This window comes from Diabrotica virgifera, chromosome 6 (assembly GCF_917563875.1).
Source record: "Diabrotica virgifera virgifera chromosome 6, PGI_DIABVI_V3a".
Lineage (NCBI taxonomy): Eukaryota > Metazoa > Arthropoda > Insecta > Coleoptera > Chrysomelidae > Diabrotica > Diabrotica virgifera.
In genome coordinates, this window is record NC_065448.1 from 178925928 (window position 1) to 178945763 (window position 19836).

General features: G+C 33.9%; 1 protein-coding gene across 1 annotated transcript; it reads left to right on the plus strand.

Moving 5' to 3' along the window:
- Positions 1–1756: 1756 nt before the first annotated feature.
- Positions 1757–19477, plus strand: LOC126886249 (ubiquinone biosynthesis monooxygenase COQ6, mitochondrial-like). The gene is made up of 4 exons (XM_050653114.1): positions 1757–2177; positions 8863–9053; positions 14118–14354; positions 19367–19477. The coding sequence occupies exons 1-4, from the start codon at positions 2024–2026 to the stop codon at positions 19475–19477; spliced, it is 693 nt and encodes a 230-aa protein (XP_050509071.1). The 5' UTR covers positions 1757–2023.
- Positions 19478–19836: the final 359 nt, after the last annotated feature.

Sequence of the window (19836 nt, forward strand, 5' to 3'; positions counted from 1 at the left end):
TATACATTTTATTTTCAAAAATGTTTAAACCTAAACAAATCCGATTTTTGTACGAAAAGATCATTTTTAAATATGATCAGGTACGCAATATAAAATAGTGAAAGTTGAGAAATCTGACAACCCTGTCGGGCTTCATATAGTCTGGTAAATATAAACATTTTATACAATTGGCTTCGTATTACCTTCAAATGTTTGGGCTTCGAAAGACCTAAATTATATATCTACTATTTGTGTATTAAAATAACTTACCCCTCAAAGGTTGCCTTTACTAACTTTAGAATTTCCTATATAATTACATAAAATACACTCCTCTATCGGGCGTATTAAGGGTGGGCTTCCGGTTGTCTGACTAATATAGTGGGCTTGGTATTAATAGAGTAATGTGTATATATATATATATATATATATATATATATATATATATATATATATTATAGCTTCAGAACAACAGTAATTTGTACTGTTTTGGTATTAATGTGGACGGTTACATTGGTTATTCTGATGACTGCCTCAAGAACGAGGTTGAATAGCATAGATGATAATTCATCTCTTTGTGTCACTCCCACATTGATGCCTAATAGGGGTGTCATTTTAATGAGGCCTATATATTTTTAGGAACTTATGCTTAGATTACGAAGGTCTTCTAGCATTTTATCTTTTTTCACTCTATCAAAAGCTTGTATTTTCGCACTACACAAATGTTTCTTCTGTGAGAAAAACCGAGTACGTCTTGTGGAGTTTGTGTAATAATTAGGTATGCCGATATTAGAGAAACAAATAATAAAAACAATTAAGGCACAGTGTTTTCTGTTGGACAAAAAAGTTATGTTTGACGTTTATATTATCCTCCTTACGAGAATTTCTAAAATGTAATGCAGCGCAGGATGCTGCAACCGTCACGGAGATCAGTGATGATAGTCTGTTATTAATCAAAATTCCTAGAAGGAATATCTTCTTCTTCTTTAGCCCTTTTCTATCTAACTTTGGACATAGGCCTTCCCCAAATCTTACTATATCTGTCTGTCCTTATTGGCAGCGCTTTTCCAGTGAGTTCCTGCAGCTTTTACAATATTGTCGTCCCATCACATCTGAGGTCTTCCTATTCTTCCTGTCCACGGTCTCCAGTCTTGAATTTCAGCATTGCTCCTTTTATCTCCCTCTTGCATTGTGCCCCGCAAATCTCCACTTTAACCCTGTAATATATTCAGTTACATGAATATGTAAGGTAAAATCAAAAAATAACCAAGATGTTCAAAATGTAACTGAACATAAGGAATATAAAAAAGAGAAAAACTTTCTAAAAGAACAAACTAGATCGTTGTACAGACATATACCTACTGAAATGATCACTAAGAATAGGGCTTTTCATTCACAGTCATTTGTTTCGAGCTTCTGTCATATATCGTATAATCCGTGTATACTAATCGTATAATCCGTGTACACAGATTATACAACATATGACAGAAGCTCGAAACAAATGACAATCGATGAAAAGCCCTCATGACTCAGAAATAAAAATGTTACCTGAGAGACTAGGACCTTCTATAAAACTGTTTTAAAATGAAAAATTAATCTTCTATATAATTTTTATAAGCAACTGTCGTAATAATAATTATTTAAAAAATGGGTTCTCCCCCATAAATAAATAAATATGTTCTCTAAAAATTCGTGACGGCTCTGTATAACAAACTTCAAAATTGTCAAGCACGTGGATTTATGATGTAATTCTAAAGCTAGGTTCATACCGACCCACAGAATAAAGATAATTTAACACTGTATCCTACTTTGTTTAATTTCAATTGGTATATTCTGGAGTTGTAAAATGTTATTTATTGGTTGTCTAAAAATACACATCAGATATTTACACAATGCTTAAATATCTGGGTTATGTCAAGTTATGTTATTAAACATAACCTAACCTGTTAAAGATTTAAAAATAATTTTTAAATTTTTAATTTTCTCCAGTTAGTAAATTTCTAATTTTCTAATAGTGAGTTTAATACGGTCTGTTACAGTTTTTCCAATGCATTCAGTTAAGCATGTTTGCAAGCCATATCTTGGCAACAATTTACTCAACATCTTGAGACATCTCTCCTCAACAGAATGTTCAAAGAAATACTATGATATTGTAATTGCTGGTGGAGGAATGATTGGGACCACTCTTGCATGTGCTTTAGGTAAGAATTGTTATTCTGTAAATACTTTCACAGTGTAGATTTATTAGGATTGTTTTTATTAAGAAATAGTTCTATATTCAATCAGTCCCCGACTAAGAATATCAGGCCTATAGGCAACTAAGGTATGATACCCCTTAAGAAACCTCCTTCTCCCTCCAAAACCTCGGATAATCCCTCTATCTCTGAGCAGTATTCCTTAGAAATATTGTACATTATAGTGTACATTTTGTAATGTAACTACAATCGGAAAAATGAAAGAATACCCATGAAAGATCATATCAAGCACATATTTTGGATTTGCTGCCTTTTTCTATAAATAACACACGAGTATACTGAACATACTGGTTCCTTAATTATAGCCAGAGTCCAGTTAACTTGACATAATTTAAATAGAGATTTCTGTGACTTCAGATATTTGCGGTACATGACATTCGGTTTTAATTTGTCGATGTGGTGTATAGTTAAATATCCGCACGTTTCATGTTTGGTGGTAATGCTCTATGGCCATTTAATTGTCAAAGTATGGCAATAGTGTACCGTGGCGCACTAATGAATATTCGGTGGCACTAATATCATAAGGATACTATGAAAGCCAAACTGAAGAAAGGTGAAGTTGCATGGAAAAGAAAAGGACCAGTTCTACTAACCAATTGGAGAGATAAAAGATATGTATTGACAAAGCGGATCAAATGATGTCCTATTATTCCACCCCCAAAAGACCGTACGATGGTACAGAAAAATATTATTTTTTCATCTAATAGATTTATGTATTTGGAATGCATGCTATATCTATAATAAACCACGAAACAAAAAATCTGCCTTTTAAAATTTCGTGAGTTAATTAAAACAGAACTTTTACAACCATCAGAAAATTATGCAAATCAAAAGGAAGAAAATCAAGATAATACTTTCCATTTCTTGCAGCCAAATGCACCAACCGAAAAGAACAACAGCGCCATGAAAAGATGCTGACAGTGTACAATTAAGGGTTCAAAGAGAAAAACAAGGTATTTCTGTCCCGTTTGTCCAGAAAATCCAGGTCTATGTGTATTCCCTTGTGTCAGAGACTGGCACATGCCAGTTTTCCAAAATCGTTTTTCTTAGAACTCTTGCTATAACAATGTAATGATTTTCATAAATATATGTTATTTCTTATAAATAAAATAAACCCAATTCATGCTTATTATGTGCGTCCAGTTTACTTGACGTTGGTATATTGAAAAGAATTCCTCTCAAATATTCCGAAGTCAAGTTAACTGGACAGGTCTTTCTTTACTGACAGCTGTCAAATTTCAATTTCAACATCAATTCGTTACATATTAAAACTACTTATACCTTTATATTCGCTAAAATTGAATCCGGGATCTGGAGCAGGTTTTCTCCATTGCTACCCGGTACTCAAAGTGTTAAGTGTTGTCTACTAAGCAAAAACGTTATCCAAGACATACGCAGTTACATATCTATAATTGACAGAGTGAGACGGCAATACAATTGTTCAACTTAGTTATATTAATTAGTAGAAAATTTAAACTCACACTTGACTATTTCTGTACTTCTAATGCCATTCTTAGAAAAACATTCAACATCAGTAGAGATAATGATTGTATAAACTACTATTCAAGTAATAGTGCTGGTCAACTATAAACTGACAGATTCAATTTCTGCCACTTTGACAGTCAAACCGGGTTAGGTTCGGTAGAGTTTATAAATTTTAATAATCAGTTGTATTTACTTGAATAAACTCAGTTCTTTTAAAAGCTATTTTGATATTTTGTTCTGAAGCTATTTAATATTTTTAAGCTATTTAATAGTTAATCATATTTTGATATTATATTGTATTTTTGGTTTGGTAAGTATTTATTTAATTAAAATAAGTCAATAAAGTTTGTAAGTAATCATCTGTCTCTGTCAATATGGTTAACTTCTGTCTATGAGTTTGCCAAACGTGTACATATTATTCTGACTTTTCAATCATAGTGTATAAAATTACAGATTAGTATATTTCTACGAATGTACATTTATTTGCAGATAATGTCTGGAAAATGATCTGGATACCAAAATGATCTGAATTCATTAAGTTTACTTTCATTTAAGTCACTTAATGCAGCTGACATAAACGACATTTTTTAAATTCCTCTTACTATTTACATCCGGCAACTTTAACATGGAGAAATTCATAATACTATATTTGCTTATTCATTATTTTTGTATTACTAATCTATATCAAATAATTAATTACGGTAGTAAAAGTAACATTTATTACCAATAAATATATAGGTATTATCAGAAAAAGAATAACATCGCAAAAAATTTTTGACACATTTACATAGCGAAAAATAGTATGGTGGGGTAGTAGTCACATCCGTTTTTTTTTTACAGTATTAACTTAGTTTAGACGTTGTTTTGGCTAGAAATTTTTGATTTGATTCGTATGCATATCATCGATGACGCATGGGTATTCTTTCATTTTTCCTACTGTAGTAGGTATAGTGTACATTTTGTAAACCTAAACTTAAATTTTTGTTTCATTTTGTAAAACGCGTTGCTTGAAGAAATAAAAGATAGTCAAGAACAGAGCTGTAACTAGGATGATCCTAAGGGGGGGGTTACAACTACTTGATAGTCCCTGGGGGGTATGGAATAGTAATGGTGTTAAGCATATAGAACTCAAAGTACATCCAAATGGGGGGGTTACGGGGGGAGGTCCAAAACCCCCCATGGTTACGCCTATGGTCAAGAAACTGTTTATCTATAGGTTGCTTAAATTAAAACAAAAATATTTCAGGATATTCTATATCGACAACTGAATTTATGCCTGAAGCTCCAGCTAAGTCCAGCTCAGCTTATAGATAAGACCGCTTTAAGTCTTACTTACGTTGCACTATAATTTTCGATTCTGATCTAAGCACATCTTAACTGAGACGAAGTTTAAGATGCAATCCACATGGTGGAAAATTGATCTAAGACTCAATGGTGCAACATGTATGTTTTGTAAGCTGAGCTTAAAGCAGAACTTAAGCTTAAGATATGTTGGTGCAACCAGGCATTAGAGTCTAATAAATAAAATACAATCTACAAAATTTAAGACAGCTTTGTTTGCATTTTAAAACTTAAACATTCTATTGTAATTAGAAAATATAAAAACTAATAATGACATAAAATGTTGGGCTTTAGGCTATGGCTAAACAAATTATTATTTAATATATTTTACTTATTACATAATTATGTAAAGTCTTAAATGCAGTAAACTTAGTTTGGGATTTCGAAGCTTTCTCAATAGCCATAATTGAGAGAAATTCTAGTCTATTTTGTGCTATTGTCGGATGGTAACAGTTTTTGATAATTTTCATGTTTGAAAATGACAGTCATTTGAACGGTAATAGCGTGTAATAGTTAATCTTCAATTTCAGGTTCAATATCATCATGATAGTTTTCATGTAGTTTTGAAGCACACTCCTTTATTTGAGTATCACTTAGTTTTGGAAAAATACACAAAACACCAAATACTGAGTTCACTTATTCATAATCTGTCAACCGATGCTGACGACTCAGCTGCTCAGCTCAGTAATTAGCTTATCCAAAATTGGTAGATACGTTTCAAACTTACAACTTTTCTCCACCGTATAGAAAAACTTCATTGGAATTAGCATCATCAAGATGTAGTTTCTTTGCTTGTTTTCGTTTACTCTCGTTGGAATATTCAGAGTATTGTAGATCGCAGGCCTTCTGCTCGTAGTGAGCAAAATTATCTCTTTGGGATTTTAAGAACTCCAAAAGTGAATTTAGAAGCTGAACTGCAGATTAAAGTTCAATCTCTTCTCTTGGTAATGATTTACTGACAGTGTTGATGTGTTCTAAAATTGTTGCCCATAACTCATTTATTATGAATGTTACTTTTTTGACATTTCTTTCAACAAACATTTAGCCTCATGAACTGTTTCAGCTTTCTAATTAGTGTCTTCAGCCAGCAATAGTATGAAAAGCAGATTTAAAGGCTAGTTTCATTTAAGCATTTGATCATAACCTCTTAATGGTGGGTAGAGGCTGAAAAAGTTGTACACAGACTGAACAAACCCAAAACACAGTATTGCTTTAACGAAACTTTCAGCATCACTTGCTCCAACTAAATTAAGCTAGTGATCTGCACATCATCATCATCATCATCACCCCCGACTTTGATCTCCAACAGTTGGTGTAAATTCTCAACAACACCAAAGTACTATATCATGAATTAGCTTTTTTTGCTATTCTTTACAAAGGACACAGCACACATCTTATGGAAAATATTATGATACTCAAATGAAATACAATTTATATGAATAGATTGGTCTCAAAATCACAATCATTTCATATCATTGCGTCAACTCTGAATTTTGAATAATTATGGCGTCAGTTTTTAAATAAAATTTTACACCCTCTGGCAAAATTTGTGGACATACATTTATAAAGCAAACTGTCATTATTTTTCTATGCAGAATTACTCCTTAAAGTTTGTCACTTTTTTAAAAACACCTTTTATTGATGAAAAACATGGCTAGTTGTTAAAGTAGGTACCTAACTTTTTTATTATCCAGCCTAAGCAAATGAATAAAAAAACAGAATGTTTAGAAAGCCTGAGGCTATAGTGGGGTTTTAATTTCAGTATTTTATAAATGCTAAAATATTCCACAAGGTGTTACGAACTTTGAGAAAAGAACAGTTTGATTGGTACAACCGGTATAAAATGACAATTTACCTGTCTAGCAACAACATTATTACAGCGATATCAGTGGCGTGCGCCGCGTGCGGTGACTTTTTCGAAAGGGGAAGCGATTCAATAAGGATATAAAAATATTTTCTTAAGGGTCGAGGGTCGAGCAACTTTCCACCTGATAACACTCTGATGCGCAGGGGCTCTCTATCAGCAAAGTACTTAATTATGTGAGACGTCCTGCGTACAAGGACTCACACACTAAATCCGTGACGCGTGAATGCGTGAGGCACTCTATCCGCTATTTCTAGTGACTAGTGACCTATCATTGATCTGTATTGCTAGCTCGGGCCTTGAGTCCTCGCGCCGGGCTTGGTTTTCTAAAGAAGAATCATATTTAAAAAAAAATATATATACTCCGAGGCATTTTCCACAACACACAACTTTCACTAAAATGACACTTATTTATACTCGAGGTCTATTCTCCTATCAACTTCTGATAATTGTTGAATGCAGTCTTTTTTAATGGATAATAGGGCTAACTTTCAAAGTCTGTCTTCGCTTTTTGAATTTCTTTTAAACTCTTAATTTGAAACTTTTAATGCATCTTAATACTGCAAAACTTCGTTCAACTGATGCACTTGTGGCTGGGATAGTTAGTAGTACTAATTCACACAACTTGACCACTTCACACAGCGACTTGTTTAAACCAGTAGTTATAAAGAAATCCCAGATTTCTGGGTATTTCTTTATCATTCATGTCAGTTGTTTCATAAATGATACTTAACTGAGAATGCAAAGCTGGGATATCAAAAAATTTTCATTATTTAATTGTAATCACATAAATTCCTCTGTGGGAAATTTTGATGAATTATAATTAGAAATATTAAGATTAGGATAATTCTACAAATTTTAAATCGTTAAAATTTTGAAAGCTAGAATTCATTTGTTGTAGAATATTATCACAAGGTCTCTTTGTTTCCTCTGTTTTCTCTGTCTCTCTGTCTCCGAAATTATCAATCTTCATTATTTTTCTTTCATGTTCAAACCCCATATGTTCAGTTTTATCCCAAATATTTTTAAACTGCTCTCGTTTTTTTAATTATCGTATTAATAAAGTCATCAATTTGTCTTATACAAAATGCAATACCATTTGATTTCTGTAAAATGTCAAATAAAAGATCAGTAAAAGGAAATATCTCTGCAAAAAATTTAAATCGAAATATTCTTTAAGCGAATGTATGTAATACCTAAGCACCCCTTAGCAGCAGTAACAGTCGGAGCATCTCACTTTCGGGAAGGCGATACGACGAGCGCTTCCATGGCATACCAAAATTCGCGCGACTAGTGGCTGCGGTCATTGAACCCTGACCAATTTTAAAAGGGACAACTGCATGACAAGCGGCGATTTTGAGGTGCGCTTCTGCCAGGAGTGGACCAAATAGTTGAATTGTGTGCATATTGAGTTCGTTCGTACGCGATTAATTTTTAATATTTTTCAATGCCTATTGGCTAGGTAATATGTAGATTATTTGGATTAGGGAAAAAATTTTATTATTAAATATTAATTAATAATATATTTTCTCATATCGACGAATAAATAGGGAAGCGGCGCTTCCCCCGCTTCCATGGACCGCACGCCTCTGAGCGATATTGTTAAAGAATAAGACTATAACCTATTAAAAAAATCACGTAAATGGGACAACAGGTTTAGGAAATTCGAGACATCAAAATTTATCCATTTTTAAAGTGGTGCGTTAATTTCTTGGAGCACTGTACATATATCTGATATTGTTAACTGGGATTTTATTCACCTTTAAGTATATCAAACTTGTTATTTTGATGCTAATTCTTCTATTTATTTTGTTGCAATATCAAATGCTTTGTTGCAATCTATAAAGTAAACTCTTAGTTTATTACAAATTGTTGAGTTTTAGTACAATTATTGTCTTGCTATACATACATATTCACTTTTAATTCTTTTTTTTATTTCAGGTAAAAACTCAAGATTTTCGGGAAGAAAAATTTTACTATTAGAATCTACCAAGGATATACCATTTGTTTTGTCTGAAAAATATAGTAATAGAGTTGTATCTCTGACACCAGGAACAAAGAATCTATTAAACAATATTGGCACATGGAAACATATTGAAGAAGCCAGGTTTGCTACAGTAAAGAGACTACAGGTTAGTTTTTTGGTACTTTCTATCCCATACTAATTAAAAAAAAAACCTTATACATATATTATTATATAATCCTTTATAGGGTAACAGCAGAAAAAAGGGCAAAATATTCCTAACTTGTTGGTTTTCATCAAAGAATACCCTACAAAGAATACCTACCTACCTAGATATGTATTCTTTGGTTTTCATAAATACCACAGTAGGTATAATGCTAACGAATCAGTTAGATCACTCTCGATTTTTACAGTTCCAATTTTGCAATCCACTCCTGATAAAATTTTGAATATGTTATGATAACAACCAATCGCGGCAAACATAGGATCTGGGACAACTTACAGTTTAGGCAGTTTTTTTTCAATCTGCAGGTCTTTCTCGGGGGGTCGCCGACTGAAAGAAAAAGTTGAGGTTCTTAAAACACAATTTAATTGGGAAGGATGTGCCTGTTTGTTTTTCAAAAGTTTATCAAATTGTGGTGCAATTTTTGAAAGGTTAATAACAGTGGCGGCTCGTGGAATTTGAGCAGGGAGGGCGCAGATAATAACAAAATTAACAAAATTAATAATAACAAAATTTGCCCTCAGGGATTTAGTAGGAATTTGATCAGGGGCAGCGGGTTTTCATTTTTCTATCGGGTGCAAAGTGGATTTCCATTTACTATTTGAACGGTGTCTTTGCAATTTTTTCCCTAGAATGTTTGCTGAGAACTATTGTAGGTTTATATACGCAGATGGGCAAATATGACGGCAAAGCTTTTGACGCGGCAAACGGTTTTAAGTTCGTAGAAAACATTAAATTGGCGTTACGCAGGTAAACGCAATGAAGGGCAATACTCAAATAGGGGCAATAATTTTTACGATGGGCTGGTCGGCAAATTTCTCAAATTATGGGAAAAACCAACCTTACCGACTTTCGGCTCTGGTCAAAATAAAATAGTTAGGTACAACTTACAGGAACTAGGTACCTACTACATATTTAAATTTTCAAATACAAACAAATTTGATTTATAATAGTTTAATAGTTCTATTCAAGAAATACACTACGACAAGCGTTCATAATAATTAATACATTACAATTACTTTTTAAAATTAAAATCGGCTCTACGGTCTTTCATAGCAATAAATTTTTCCATAACTTTTTCCTCGAAATCATTGATCCCATCATGAAGTAAGTTTCGGTTTATGGACATCATAGCTAGGGCATTTAGTCGATCATTAAGCATTGTGTTTCGCAAAAATGTTTTTATGCGCTTAAGGGTTGAAAAACAACGTTCCGATTCTGCAGTTGTCATTGGAGTTGTCACAATAATTTTTAACACCATTATTGTTTCTGCAAAGGTTTCGGCAAGATTATTCTCTAACATAAACGTGAGAATGTTCATAGCTCCAACAATTTCTTTTAAGTCTGGCCTCGAATATATTACTTCTAATTCAGTCTTTAATCTGGTCTTGCATAACACGGGATAACAAGTAGTTACATCATCTAGAATATTAACTGGAAAAGTTTTCGAATATTTTGAGTACATGTCTTTGTTGAATAGTTCAGCCGCTTGCAAATGGCCCCGATAAGAGAACCTTTCCTTCATTTGTGTTGTTATTACATCACACACCTCCTTGGCAATAACACTTCGCATATTATCATCAGTTCTTCTTCTTTTAGCACTTTCAAAATTTGATTCAACACTTTCTTTAATTTCATCAGTATCATTTCGAATGTTGGTAATACTTTGCTCAAAAATTTCTAAGTCCTTCTTCAATTCAACACTGTCCTTATTTCTTGATTGGAGTTGATTATAAACTATATCGACTTGCGGCAAGACTTTATGGAAAATCGTTAACCAAAACATAAATTCTGGATCTTCTAACGCTCGCCTCAAGCCAGAAGCCTCATTGGAAGTAACACTCTTTTCACATCTGTCCTCGACCTCTTCAAAAACTTCTATAAGTTTCTCACGATTTTCATATACAGAATTAACCGTACGAATATTATAGTTCCATCTAGTGACGGCCACTCTCGGTAATCTTTTATTTACTATTTCTTCTAAAATATCGCATCGATGGGAAGAATTTGAAAAAAACGCTGGGATATCTGATAGATTATTAAAAAACACTCGCATTTTAGGGTTTTGCGATGCGGCTTTCTGCATAATTAGGTTTAATTGATGGGCATAGCAATGTATAAAATGTGCACTGGGATATTTCTGTTTAATTTGGATTTGAACACCGCTGGTAGAACCGCTCATAACATTTGCACCATCATAAGTTTGCGCTATTAGTTTTTGAGGAGTTTTTAAAATTAACGGATCTATTTCGTTTTCAATGCAGGTTTTTAACCCAGCTGCTGTTTTATCCATAACCCTTAAAAAGCCCCAAAAATTTTCATAAATGGAATCTTCGTAGAAATACCGTAATATCAATACCATTTGACAATTATTTGAGACATCGGTGGTTTCATCGCATTGGATAGATAAAAAGTCGGCCTTTTCAATTTGATGGGAAATTTCTTCCCGACAAACTAGTAGCATACAGTCCAAAATATCATTTTGTATGGTCTTGGAGGTTCCTTTAAACACAGTTGCTTTCTGTAAATGTTCTTTAAGTGTAGCATCCAACTCTGCAGTAAAATCTATCAACTCTCTAAATATTCCTCGATTTTCAGATCCCTCGCTTTCGTCATGACCTCTAAGTGCTAGTTCAAAAGAACCGCAAAATTTTACACAGCTAATAATTCTTTTCAAAATGTGTCGGTTTTTTCTGACTTTATTATTGTGTAGTACTAAAGACTCCCTGTATGCAGAACTCAATTGTGTTAAAATATTGACTTTGCCAAGCAATGCGAACCCTGTGCATGAATTAATATGACCACGAGACGATTCATTTTTTTTTATTTTTGCAGGAAGGTGGTGAAGATCTTTTATCCCTGTTCTTGCCCAATTTCGGTCCATCCCTGATCCGGCATTGTAAAGTAATAAACACGGGAAACAGTACAATAAATTCGAAACGTCACAACCACAAATCCAATTATTTCTTGTATAAATGTCTCTTGAAAAATGGCGGGTGAAACTTCTGTTTTCTGCTTTGCGTTCACTAATTTGCGTTAACTTCAAATTTGGCAACGGCCTGCCCAATTCTTTAATTTTTAACTTATCTTCAAGTGGCAGATTGGAGAAGTTCGTATTTAATATATTATGAACAGTATTCATGATGCTAAAATAAATTCGTTCTAATTAGCCCATGTGTTATAATATGAAAAATATGTGTACTTACGTAACAAGAATAAGTGAAACTTTAAACACTACTACTGCAAACTTTTCCACTGCTTTCGCTTTATTGTTGTCAGAGATAACTGCTTGCAAAGCTTCTTGCCGCGTGCTTTCTTGCTCACTGAGGCCGCTAAAGAAGTGCGGCCAAAATGCAACATCACGTAACGTCTGAAGATGAGTGGGAGTGTTGGTCGACCGTCCTCGATTGCTATGGTTACGTGGCCGCACTTCTCTTGCGCCCAAATATCGTGCGTGCCCTCTCAACGTGGTCTCAACCATCGCCTACGTCCTATAAAGCTATGACAAGCTGGTTGAGCGTCGGAAAAATATCAGACAGTGTTTTTATGTGAATTTCAACAAATTAAAATTAGAATAGAAAATGTTGAAGTTGGTTGTATCAGAATTTTTTAACCAACATTATATCTGGGAGGGCGCGCGGCCATGCGGCCTCAAAGAGGAGCCGCCACTGGTTAATAATAAAATCATCTAATTGCAGTCTATTTCTCTTTTTAGTTTTAATGTCTACCATTGAAGAAAATGTCAGTTCACACAAGTATGAAGTGGCGAATTGCACTAATAATTTAATAGCTTCCCTTGCCAGCTCTGGATATTGATGTTTTTTTTTCATCCAAAGTACCTACGTCGACACTTTACGAATAAAATTCCATTTTAAGCATGCCATCAGCAGCTAAATCTAGAAAACATTCTTTCATTTTTTTGGTGTCATCAGCCAGATCTATTGATTTGTTCAAAAAACGGTTTAAAATCCTTATACTCCCATTGTCAGCTTCAGAATGCAAGTCTGGAAACTAGGTATGTCAAAAGTTGCTCTTGTAAATTATGCAAGCTCTGAATGATGCAAGGAATGTGAGCCGATACTGCAAAACTTTTGTCTGTTGCATTATCTTCATCAGTCTTCTGAATACATGGAAGATTCTCAAATATTTTGTTTTGCAGAGAGGTTGATCACAAACGTAGTTTTGCGTGAGATGTTTTTACTTTATCTTTAGCTGTCAAAATATTCTCTTCTCTTCCTTGAAGGTTCTTGTTGAAATTGTTAAGGTGGTTAAAAAGATCTAAATTTCAAAAGCCAATAGGGTCAGAAAAACGATAAGCATATTTAGATTTTGCATCATGTAAGAACATTAACAATTCAGCTTTCAGTTCCAGAACTCTAGGCATACCTTTCTTTTGGATAGCCACCTGACCTCTATGTGATAACAGAGATTTTGATGAAACGAGCCAATATCTTCACAAACGATTCTGAATAGCCGGGTTTGCAAAGCTTTACCTTTGATAGAATTTACAAATTACCTCCCTGAGCATGTCATGTAAATCAAAAGGTACTACCTTAGCAGCAATAGCCTGTCGATGCTTCCATATCACTCCACGGAGTGCTTTCGTGGCTTGTTTTCCCCGTACTATTTTCATTTCTATATCTTTCATACAAGTGCCATCTCGGTTTATCATTTACCCTAAATACTTAAAAGTCTTACAACTCTTAATAGTGTCTACTAAACTTACGTTTAAATCAGCTACCAGTCTGTAATCAATTACTTTCGACTAGATTAAATTGGTTTAGACTAGGCTAAACTAGTTTATCCTGATATAAAAACATACACTTCAGGATAAACTAGTGTGGCCTGAAGTGTGCGTCTTTATATTAGGATAAACTAATTTGGCCTAGGCCAAACTAGTTTGTCCTGAAATCGGGTTTGGCCGTTAACATATATGCCTTATTTATCTTTAGCCGTATTTATCTATGCCGTATTATATTTTCAAAAAATATAATACTTTATTTTTTATAGGTTATGGATGCTTTGTCTGATGCTTCAATAACATTTGGAGAAATAAAGTCTTCTGACGATGTGTCCTACATTGTAGAAAACAACTTAATACTGCATTCTGCAAAGAAAGAAATAAAAAACACCAACGTTGAGATCCTGTACGAATCCAAAGTAAAAAATTACGAGCTACCAGGTGTTGATGATTCTCAAGTTAATATTTTCCTTGAAAACGGTAACCAGTACACATGTGATTTATTGGTAAGTACCTTTTTAATAAATATTAGTATATTCGCTGTCAGTTTTATATGATTCGACGTCTGATAGACAAATACAAATAATATCTTAAATGTCCTATTAAGTAATCTATTAACTTTCTGATCTTAACTTTCTAATTTCACTGTATATACACACAACCAAACTTATATGGAATCACTATGTATTTCAAAGCAATATTTATTTCTTTTGAAAAAACTTGTTATTGTTGCGAAGAATAAAAGTTTTTATTGTAAATAAACAAATCGTTAAGGCAATCAGATAGTACAGCTCGGTACGGTATAGGTTATTTGCTTGAGTTGCAAATTGAACGAAAATAAATAAACTAACTTTTGCGCCCAAAAACGAAAATATGCCTCATGTGGGGTTATAGAACTTACGACGAGGAAAGAATATTGGTCTTGTGGAGAAGTAATGTTCTCAGAGGGACATCGCTGTAGAGCTAGGCGTAACACAGGGCGTTCTGTCCAAAACCTATGCTAGGTAAAGGAACTAGGAAATCTCAAAAATAAAGCAAGGGAAAGTCGCCAAAAGGTAATAACGGCTCGCCACGATCGTTTAATTGTCCATTCAGCTGGAAGACACCCAACCATTTCTCACCTGCAGCTCCAAAGGCAGCTTTTGGAAGCTACAGGTGTAACTGTTTCAGTTTTTTTCTGTGAATTTTGATGACCTTGGCCGAGCCAATTAGCCAGACATTTTGTTATTTTAAAAATAAACAAATTTGTTGTTTCAATCAGAGGAATTTTTTCTGTATTTCTAACTCTAAATGCATAACAAACTAACATATTACAGTTATTATCTAAATAATACACTATTTTTGTTGTAAATATTTTTTTTGTAAATTTTTATTATTTTTTTTTGTATTTTTTTTTATAATTTTTAATTTGTTTTTTTATTATTTTTTTTTATTATTATTTTTTATTGTTTTTTTTGTGTGCCAAGAAGTATACAGCAGGAGACAGTTATTGGTTCCCGAGTTATCCAGGCAGCACAAGATTGATCGCCTCACCACCAAAACTGGAACATTGGGAATTGACAAAATGTGCTATTTTCAAAAAAAGTCAGGATTTGTGTAAAATCAGATGACCCACGAAATCGTGTACTTAGAGGTCGAGGAAGACAAGCAAGAACGAAAACTGTCAGATCTGTTCACAATTGTACAAGGGGAAGTGTAATATTGTGTAGAGGAATTGTGATCCGTAAAAAAACCCCTTTAATTTTCATCCAATCAACTTTAGCTGCTCACAGGTATGTTGATAACCTGTAGTTAGGCTCTGGAGAGGTGCAACAGGGGAAAATTTAATTTTCATGCATGATAATGGACCTCCAAATACCAATAGAGTGACTAGAACTAGAGACATCATTGAAGCCAAAGGTATCCCTTATTTGAAGTGGCCTGCTTGCTCACCCGAACTTAACCCCATAGAATATTTGTGGGATATGTTTAAAATAAAAATTAGAGCTCGCCGGGATTGTACACGCTGTACAAGTACACGCTGCTTTTGAAGAATGGAGCATCCTACCACAACAAAATGCTGATCATTTGATTAGGAGCGTGCCCACGCAAACTGAAGCTTACGTAAGGACTAGAGATGATAACACTGACTACCAAAAAAAAAAAAAATTAGGGCACTCGTGGGACTGCCGACAGAAGTGAAAACTTCTTATGAAGCAAGCCCCTTCGGGTACACACTCTACCCCTCCTCCAACCCTTATAACTTCGGTCGAACTTATACGCAATTCAACCTATAGTATATAAATTACTAATATCTGCCGTGTCGATAACGATCGCGAGTTCAACGATTTTCCCCATCCAAAGAGAAGTGATATACCTACATTATATACCCATCGGGTGCATCCTATACTATTTATATATACATACACATAATACATAAACGTACAGAATTTATTTCGGCAAAGCGAAGACGGTCACGAATTCAATGCTTTCCCCCCATCCAGAAAGTGCACAAAATCGCTACAGAAGTTTTCACTTCAAAAATACTTTAACGACGTTATACACCTTCGGCAAAGAATTAACGATTTGCATGAAATTTTAGTTTGTTATAGTTTACTTCAAAAAACTAAGACTTGATTTTTTAAAAATTGTTTTACCGTGCCGTTTAATTATTATTAAGGGTCAAAGTTAAGTTTTAACATAGGCTCTTATGGGAATTCTTAAAAAGTTAATACCTTTTGACCCAAATTTACGATTTTTAATTATTTGTGCTTAGATTAAAGGTTTTTTTGTAAGGAATAACATATTAAAAATGAGGATTGTTTACCGTACCATTATTAAATAAAAGTGAAAATACTGCATTGTTACCAACTTTCGCTTGCATATAAGTTTCCCCCCTTTCCTCTGAGAGCCATACCCCGCGAAGAAGGTGTAGAACGTCGTTAAACACTAATCACTTATAATGATTGGAGTAGCGACCGTGAGACCCCTTATGCGCCTCCTTCGCAAGCTTCTTCGGGTACACACTCTATCCCTCCTCCAACCATTATAACTTCGTTCGAACTTATACATACGCAATTCAACCTATAGTATATAAATTACTAATATCTCGCCATAGCGATGACGGTTGCGAATTCAATGCCTTTTCTCAATCCAAAAAGAAGTTCTATACCTATATTATACACGCGTTGCGTGCGTCCTATACTATTTATATATACATACACCTAATATGTAGCTACCACAAACGCGAAAATTTCAAACCAATAAGCCTGTTGCCACATCCGTACAGAATGTTTACCAAAATAATTACTAACAGGCTATCAAATAAATTCGATAGTTACCACACTGTTGACATAGTATCATAGAACACCTACAGACAATAACGACACTTACCGAAAAGTGCAACGAATACAATGAACCTCTTCATTTGGCATTTGTGGATTACAATAAGGCATTCGATTCCATAGAATTCTGGGTCGTATTAGAAGGAATGAGTAACGCAAGGATTGATTCTAGATATAGAATACTCCTCAATTACATAATATACGACAATGCAACTATGCAAATAAATGTATCAGAAGGTGTAACAACAAGCAAAATAAGAACGGAGAGAGAAGTTAGACAGAGGACAAAAACAAATAAAACAAAAGTGATGACAAATCAATATATATCAATCGACTTAGATGGAAGTGATATCGAAAGTGTCGAAAAGTATATATACCTAGGTCACACGATCAAACTAGGCAAACAGAATCAAACGGCAGAAATATCTAGAAGAATCCGAATGACTTGGGCAGCAGTAGCAAGACTCAGTGATGTGTTGAAGAACAAAAAGGTACCAATAATTCTAAAGAAAAGGGCATATAACAGTTTTATTCTACCAATTATGACCCACAGAATGGAGACGATGATACTTACAGAGGTATCAGCCAATAGATTAAGAACGACACAGAGGGCGATCAAACGAGCTATGTTAGGGGTATCTCTGAGGGAACATATACAAAATAAGGACGTGCGAAGCAGGACGAAAGTCGAATATGTAATTGGAAGAATTGAACGTAGACGAGAAACATTGTACATTGGAGACCACGCGAGCACAGTCGTAGTAGAGGAAGACCACAAAAACGATTGCTAGACGACATCAAAGCAAAAATGGGGAGAAACTGGCAACAAATAGCACAAAACAGACACGAATGGAGAACTCATGGGGAGGCCTTTGTCCAGCAGTGGATGCAAACAGGCTGAAGAAGAAGATAATAATATATACATACAAAATTTATTTCGACTAAACGATGACGGTCGCGAAATCAATTCTTTATCCCCATCCAAAAATAGGTGTTATACCAATATTTTATACGTGTTGCGTGCCTTCTACATTATTTATATCTACATACACATAATAATATATGTATAAGTACAAAATTTATTTCGCCGAAGCGATGACGGTCGCAATGACGGTCGCGAATTCAATGTTTTTTCCCATCTATAAAATGAACAACGTCCTTAAAGAAGTTTTCACCCAAATAATATTACTATAAACTTCACTGATGATGCATAAGGATGCTGAAATAGTTGCTATATGGAGATGGTAGTCCAACTCTGAATCGAATATAAACAAAACCTGCCTTGAACCCTTTTTTATCTTTAATATTACTATTATTATACGTACATTATATTAATATACGTACAAAATTTATTTCGTCAAAGCGATGACGGTTGCGATGACAGTCGCGAAATCAATCCTTTCTCCCCATCCTAAAATATATTTTACATTTATTTTAAATTTAAATATTTCTATACAATTTATATATACATACACATAATATGTACATATACATACGTACAAAATTTATTTCGCCGAAGAAATGACGGTCGCCAAATAAATCCTTTTTCCCCATCTTAAAATATGTTTTACATTTATTTTAAATTTAAATACCTCTACATAATTTATATATACATACACATAATATTATATAGCAGAGGCGATGACGGTCGCGAATTCAATACGTTTTCCCCTATCCAAAAAGTGCACAACGTCCCTAAAGAAGTTTTCACTTCAAAAAAACAAATAAAAACAATTGAAACATTATTCGTTTTACATTGAAATTTTTTTATGCTATTGACTCTAAACCAACTAGTTTCAATTTGTTTGTTAAATACTTTATTGTTTTATTTAATTGTTATGTATTTATTATTAAATTGCTTTAAAATAAATATCGTTTGACTTCGTGTGTCCGTTTTTTAAATCCGCACGAAATAATAAGGAATATCAGATGATTCCGTATAAGTTTGGTTGTATGTAATTGTACTAGATATCTATATTTTAATTACGAGGTTATTTGCCTTCCGGAAGAATTGAATCAATGGCTATCTTTGCAATACATTCCTAGTTCGAATTATATTTGTGTAAGCGTGTAAAATCAAAGGTAAAAGTTATAAAGTTCAAAGCAATCACCTTTACGATGAATTGATGTTGTATTTGTGAGATTATAAATCGGGTTTGAGCATGTAGTCTAAAATAATGATTATCTAATTCAAGTTTCGTATACCTAGCCAGTTGAAGTTTGCCTCGAGTGTAGGTATTTATTTTAAAGCTACCAATAAATCATTTACTCCAACACTTCCAGAATTATTTCACATCGTCGATTGAGAACTTCGAGTACATGACAATCGTATGTATATTAATTATATTCGAATTATACATTGGTCCTTTCGAGCCGGATTAGACAAAGACAATCCTACTAGAGTCACCTGATGACTTACCCCTACGCCAAGATAATCGTGTCAGCACACGCCTCGACCGGAGAATATGGAAGTCACTAAACAGAATAAGAAGAGGTATTGGCCCTGATAAGACAAATAAAAGCAGGATCTATACTGGGAACTCACTATTAGTGCAGTCACTAAATCTGGATATGAGATATTACCTCGAGATATTACCTCCGGTTTTGTTGAACCTCCATCAATGTGCATGAAAATTGGTGAGTAGTTAGAGAATACCCCAAGAAA

What these genes read in the sequence shown, in the direction of transcription:
- LOC126886249 (XM_050653114.1), top strand. Translation starts at nt 2,024, where the DNA reads ATGCATTCAGTTAAGCATGTTTGCAAGCCATATCTTGGCAACAATTTA. An exon ending in CTACAGTAAAGAGACTACAG is followed by an intron (nt 9,054 to 14,117) that starts GTTAGTTTTTTG and finishes TATTTTTTATAG; the next exon opens with GTTATGGATGCTTTGTCTGA. An exon ending in AGTACACATGTGATTTATTG is followed by an intron (nt 14,355 to 19,366) that starts GTAAGTACCTTT and finishes ATCTAATTCAAG; the next exon opens with TTTCGTATACCTAGCCAGTT.